The sequence below is a fragment of the Lupinus angustifolius genome, chromosome LG15, assembly GCF_001865875.1.
Source record: "Lupinus angustifolius cultivar Tanjil chromosome LG15, LupAngTanjil_v1.0, whole genome shotgun sequence".
In the NCBI taxonomy this organism is placed as follows: domain Eukaryota; kingdom Viridiplantae; phylum Streptophyta; class Magnoliopsida; order Fabales; family Fabaceae; genus Lupinus; species Lupinus angustifolius.
In genome coordinates, this window is record NC_032023.1 from 13,315,102 (window position 1) to 13,321,429 (window position 6,328).

General features: G+C 33.2%; 1 protein-coding gene across 3 annotated transcripts; it reads left to right on the top strand.

Moving 5' to 3' along the window:
- On the top strand, positions 227-5,356 carry LOC109328086 (probable ADP-ribosylation factor GTPase-activating protein AGD11). Of its 3 annotated transcripts, none has more exons than XM_019561350.1 (9): positions 227-715; positions 856-974; positions 1,511-1,595; positions 2,298-2,373; positions 3,058-3,221; positions 3,302-3,542; positions 3,947-4,063; positions 4,159-4,254; positions 4,857-5,356. In XM_019561350.1, the coding sequence occupies exons 2-9, from the start codon at positions 923-925 to the stop codon at positions 5,136-5,138; spliced, it is 1,113 nt and encodes a 370-aa protein (XP_019416895.1). In that variant the 5' UTR covers positions 227-715; positions 856-922; the 3' UTR covers positions 5,139-5,356. The 3 variants fall into 3 exon arrangements, with proteins under 3 accessions (XP_019416895.1, XP_019416894.1, XP_019416896.1); XM_019561349.1 differs by having other exon boundaries at positions 227-562; XM_019561351.1 differs by having other exon boundaries at positions 227-562; positions 856-965.

Below are 6,328 nucleotides of genomic sequence, written 5' to 3' on the forward strand. Positions count from 1 at the left end.
ATATTTTTGAGCAAATATTCGTAATGCCAAATGTCGAAACACTCTACTTAATACTCATTAGAATTTACACATGCCATGCAAGGGCGTTTGCATAGTTCTCCAGAACCTAAACTGTGTTTGTTGGTTAGTGAACCAAACATTTATTTACATTCAAGTTTTGATGCCTAATGATATTATTTTTAAAAATAATAATCTGAAAACTATGAATTATGAAGTTTGTTGGAAAATCTATTGTGACCTGTGTCTCATTTTTTTGGACCTCTGATTAGTTTGCATGTCCCAAAATCACATCTCATTAGGCTTGTCAATTGAATTTCCAAGTTTCTTTATCTTAATGCAATTTTCTCGAAGTTTAAATCTTTTACCATCAATGTTTGTAAATCTTCAATTTTCTCAAAGACCCTTTTGAATTGCTGTTATTTAAATCATTCAAAACCAAATTAATTTGACATAGTTTCTTTGATTTGGCCTTAGATCCCTTGTTTCTTATACCCCTTTGGTTTCAAGCTTTCACCTTCAATGGTTGTCAAGCTCCAATTTTGTCAAAGACACTTTTGAATTGGTTTGTTATTTCAATCATTCAAAACCTCATGCTTTGGTTTTGTCTCTTTGATTTGGCCTTTTTTTGAAGTACCCTTTTGGTTTGTTGAAGAGAAGAAGCTATCATTTACTCCTTAAATGCCCAAATTTGAAAGGAGAAGATATATTTTGATTTGTAAGAATTTTGGTTCATTTTTTTTCATTTCCATACCTTCTATGCTATGCAATATCTTGTGCATTTTTTATGGTATTTCATTTTGGTTTGTGAATGCCATGTGCAATATGATCCAATTTAATGTGTTTATCTCCATGCAGAAATGCAGCTGATAATGGTTGTTCACAAAGTGTAGCACCATTTTATCATTTGGGTTTCAAATATCAGATGCAGAAGATGTCTATACAATATGAAAACTCTGATATTAAAGGTGCACCAGGTTGGAGCATTTTATCCTTTTTATAAGACTATTTGGATTATTGTTTTGCTTTTTGATAATGTTGACACAATCTTTTCCTTGTTTCCATTTTTGAACTCTAATTTTCCAAAAATAGGGAGTGAAAATATTTTGTTTTTAACAATGTCAACCAAACTACACTACCAACTTTGTTCAGCATTATAACAATAACCAAACCTTTATCCCACGAAGTCGGATCGACTATATTGATCAAACAATGTCATAATGCTCTATCACAAATCATGTTTAATCATATTCAGTATTATGATTGAATAAATTTCTATACCTTAATGCTACATATAGTTTAAGACAACAGCAATAAAGAATTCAATCATGAATTACATTATATGTTGAAAGAATTTCAGAAAGTAAGAGATCAAAGTTCTCCAACTACTTGTTAATACTGAAAGAAGTTTATATGTAGGTGCATTATTGATTCCTCAACCTCACTTATTATTTCTAACTTGGCTAACTTCAGCTGATATCTTATTCTGTTTCCTCATGTTACCAATTACCAGATCCACAAAAAAGACTAACAATTCTGATGCATCAAGCTGGGAACAACTTTTGTGCTGATTGTGGAACTCCAGAGCCAAAATGGGTGTAAGTATAAGGCTGGTTTTCATGTGGTAATTTTCTTGTGTGGCCCTCATAGTTAGGTGTACAAAATATCACCTAAGAAAATAAAGAAAAGGGATGGTAGGATGTGAAAGTTTTGTTTCTGAATTTTGTCATTCTATAAAACTAGGACCAAAATTCTTAATGTTTTGCGAGACTCATTTGATGTAGGAACTACTATCATTTAACCATTTAAAGCAGGAACAAGTTATGTGGAATGCATTCACCTTCCTGCCATCCAATGTTTTACAAACAAACCAGATATTGAACCGACGAGACATCTTGATCATTCTTTGATTTGTTCAACCAGTTAAATTTGTAGTAACCTTAGTGAGAGGGTTCTCTTAATCCTACTTTCAATGTGCCAGAGTAACTGATATCAAGATAATACTCTGGCTAATTGTGTCATGATGATAGCCATTTGGGTTTTGACAAATATCACATAGATATAACGCTTGGTTGTCATTGGCGTTGTTGATTATGAATTTCTAGATTGCTAGAATAGTTTATTTGCTTTTTCGCTATTTATTTTGCTTGTTAGAATATCAGTTTGTACAGTTATTGCTCAAGGAATTTTGAAGATATGGAACACTATACTAAGAATTCATTGAGAAATTGATCTTATGATAAAATCATTAGCTCATATTATTCATACTTGTTTTTACACATTACATTTGTTGAACACAGATCTTCCAGTTTTGGAGTATTTATTTGCATCAAGTGTTCTGGAATACACAGAAGCCTAGGATCACACATATCAAAGGTATGTTTCTGACATAGCTTGTAAAGGAACTTGTAATGGAAGCTTAATTGTCCTTGTAATCTTCTACCCTTCTGAGGCTATATTCCTTCTTAAACATAAGGACAAGGCTTGGACTCTCTATCATCCATACCTATAAATGTTTTTCAGGAAGTATATTTATCCTAGAATTAACAACAACAACCAAGCCTTTATCTCATTAGGTGAGGTCGACTACATGGATCGAACAACGTTTTACCCTAGCATTGAAAGAATTATGTTAAAATTATTTCTTCATTATTTCAATAGGCCCCTTCACTTTTTTCTTGCCCCTCCTTTTTTCTGTGGTCTTTCTTACTTGTCATGTTTAACTAAAAGAGATCTCATTATTAATCACTGGAAGTTGTGCACATGTTTATCTGACATTACATGCGATATTAGTAAAGAGAGGGAGAGTTCCATTTAGAAGAAGCTAAAATTCCATCTACTAAATGAAAATTTGCCATCTTATACTACTGTCAAGGAGAAACACACAATGGTAAATAAAATTTAGTAGCTTAGAAGCTGAAATAAACAGAAGGTAAATGTCAATAACATATATTCCTGTAAAAAAAAATTAAATCAAAATCAGTACTTAATTGCTGCAATGCAAGCACTCTGTCTTTTTCGGATAAAAGGAAACACTAACATAATTTGAAACTATTATAGGTTCTATCACTGAAGTTAGATGAATGGACAGATGAACAAGTTGATGCATTGGCAATGTTGGGAGGAAATAGAATACTAAGTAAGAAGTATGAAGCTTGCATCCCAAGTTACATAAAAAAACCAAAATCACATTCCTCCATTGAAGAGCGCTCGGATTTTATTAGGTAACTGAAAAGAAACACAGCTCATTTTTGTAAAAGAACTATACCATTCTATTTCAGAAATGTACTATTCAAAATTTCAGGAGAAAATATGAGCATCTACAATTTCAGGAGTGTGATGACCATTCGCCGTGCCCAATCATACCATATCAAGGAAGAAGTTCATCATTAGCTCAGAGCAGTTCTTCATGCAACAATTCTCTTCCTGACAAGAATCCATATGACAAACAACCAACCAAAAACTGCATCGGACATGCATTTCGAAACAGCTGGGGAAGAAAAGATTCTGAGCATAAGTCTTCTTCAAAGAAGAGCACCTCATTGGTAATGTGTCATTTGATTAATGCCAGCTCTTTCAACTATCTATCAAATGAACTGAACCAATCATTTTGAAATAAATTAATGAATCAATCTTCTTTACCGAGTTTCATGCTCCATAATCTGGTCAATATTTATAAATCAAGTAAGGCTCCTTGCATATTATATTTCTGTAACATGATTTGTTTAAGATGTCTAGAAATGAGAAAAATAGGCTCCTTGCATATCTGGTTTCTGTAACCTATTTTGCTGCATTAAGAAGCTGCTAACAATAGAAGGGTTACTATAATGTGAAGCATACTATTCTATAGGCCTTATTCTAAATAGAAGAAAATAAAATGAAAAGGTTATTGAAATGTTGATTACTTTTTCTTCTGAATGCTTAATCTTGTTTCTGAATACTGTTATAGGCAGGTATGGTTGAATTTGTTGGATTGATAAAGGTTAATGTTGTTAAAGGCACTAATCTTGCGGTCCGGGATGTAATGACTAGTGACCCTTATGTCATCCTTTCTTTGGGTCACCAAGTGAGCATTTTCATCTCTAAACTGCTTGGAATTATAGATCAAATAGAGAAAATGAAACATCTATGATGCAACACTTACAATATCTATTCTTGCAGTCAGTAAAAACACGTGTTATAAAGAACAATTTGAATCCAGTTTGGAATGAAAGCCTAATGCTGTCTATTCCAGAGAACATTCCTCCTCTTAAAGTGGTAAGTCCAACATTTCCTCCCAATTTAATTCTATTTAGGGGTGAGCATGCACCAGATTGGGTCAGGTAAGGCTTGTCCCTTACCAACCCTAAACGTTGGTAGGATTGTTTTTTAAACCTGGGTCTAGTCCTAGACACTATGCTAACTCGACCCCAAATATCGACTAGGACAAGGCATGATTAAATATAATGCATACATATTTTAGATAAAGTCTTTTCAATATTTTACTTATTATTATGGATCATAGATGTAATTTAACATATGAATATATGATGAAAAAATGAGAGAATCAATGATACTTTCGACCAAAGAGATGTCATTACTCTATACACAATTGAATAGAGACACATATAAACATGATAACTGAGCGACCATGGGACAGATCGAGTCGGGACATGTTTGTCCCCTGTCCGGCCCGTAATATTGTTTGGGTCTAACTTTTGAACCCAAACTCGGCCCTAGACCCGATCTTATTTGGACACGATCATGATTGGCCCAAACTGATGAGTGGGTAGGGCTAGGTCCTGTTCACCCCTAATTGCTTGTATATCATTTTCTGTGCCAATCATGTTTGATAAGACTTTTGTTGTTATTATATGCAGCTTGTGTATGATAAGGATACATTTTCAACTGATGATTACATGGGTGAGGCTGAAATAGATATTCAACCTCTAGTTTTAGCTGCAAAAGCCTATGAAAAATCTACAATTAATGAGCCTATGCAGCTTGGAAAATGTATAGCAAGCAAGGACAACACTCTTATTAGAGATGGTGTAATATCCCTTGATGAAGGGAAGATCAAACAGCAAATCTCAGTGAAGTTACAACATGTTGAGAGAGGTGTTCTTGAAGTTGAACTTGAGTGTGTTCCTCTTACTCAATAGATTTTGCTATGTAGATTATCATGTGTCCTGCTTTTGCACATTAATGTGATTCCAAAAAGGGTTACTTCTCTACCTATTTTTCCAACTAGGTACTAGTATCTTAATGAGTTTTACCTTAATGAATTGTAAGCATGAAATGGTTGATGGTTTTACTTATAAAGACCTCAAACATTTATTTTGAGTACATTGAGAACTCATTGAGGATATTGGTACCCAAGAAAAACACGATGATAGTTTGGGAGAGTGCTATAATGATTCAAGTGGAGAAAGTATATGAGAAAACACCACATCTATTAAGTGCAACTAAATTTTCAGCTCAAATGGTTAGGATTTAAATAAACCTATCAAGGAGCAATAAATGAACTCCTTCTTAGAAGTCTGAGGGTCAAGGATCACATGGAAATGACTTACCCAAGACTCAAATTTCTATCCTCCTTTAAGAAAAAAATTCACTAATGTTGCGTTTGTGAGTTGAGTTTTGGAGGAGAATGAAGAGTAAAATGATGGTCTGGAGTCATCTTATAAGTGTATTTCACGACTCATAAGTTTTTCTATTCCATCTCTTACACTCCAAAAACCAAGTTACAAACAGAATCTAACATCATTCCCTAACTCCTTGTGAGTTTAAAAAATGCAAATGTGAATACAATGGGGTGAACTAAGATTGACACAAACCTTAATATAGAATATGTTTTGGCAGAAAGAAATTCACTCATTGTAATCATTTTTAGGGTGTAGTTGTCCCTCTTAATAAGTGTTGCTTAAAGGAATCAAGTCTTTCATTTTGATCTTTTTAGGAATATAACGAGGTGTTGAAATATATTATATCATTGTAAATAATAGTGTATGTGAATATGAGAGACTATATTGTTGGGTTGGTTTTAGCTAAAATTATTAGTTTCTAGGAGTAAAAGAAATAAGTTGGTTAGTTAGTGTAGATGTTAGGGTAGTTAGTTTTTTCTTTCTTTTATAAAAGGATTTCACTATACCCATTCACTACTCAATTCATTATTCATTCATTTATCATTCTTTCTTATTTTATCAAGATTGTTCATGATTTTTACCATTTTAACATGGTATCAGAGCGATGTAATTATTTCTTCCGATGTTTATCCATCAACCTCTCTTCTAAGATGAGACTCCAAATTTGTTGTGGAAGTTAATGCAATTCTATCTGGGCAGCCATTGGT

Excerpts from the sequence above, each read along its gene's own strand:
- LOC109328086 (XM_019561350.1), top strand. The coding sequence starts at position 923 with ATGCAGAAGATGTCTATACAATATGAAAACTCTGATATTAAAGGTGCA. Across the intron at positions 1,596-2,297 it reads ACTCCAGAGCCAAAATGGGT|ATCTTCCAGTTTTGGAGTAT; the intron begins GTAAGTATAAGG and ends TGTTGAACACAG. Across the intron at positions 2,374-3,057 it reads TAGGATCACACATATCAAAG|GTTCTATCACTGAAGTTAGA; the intron begins GTATGTTTCTGA and ends AAACTATTATAG.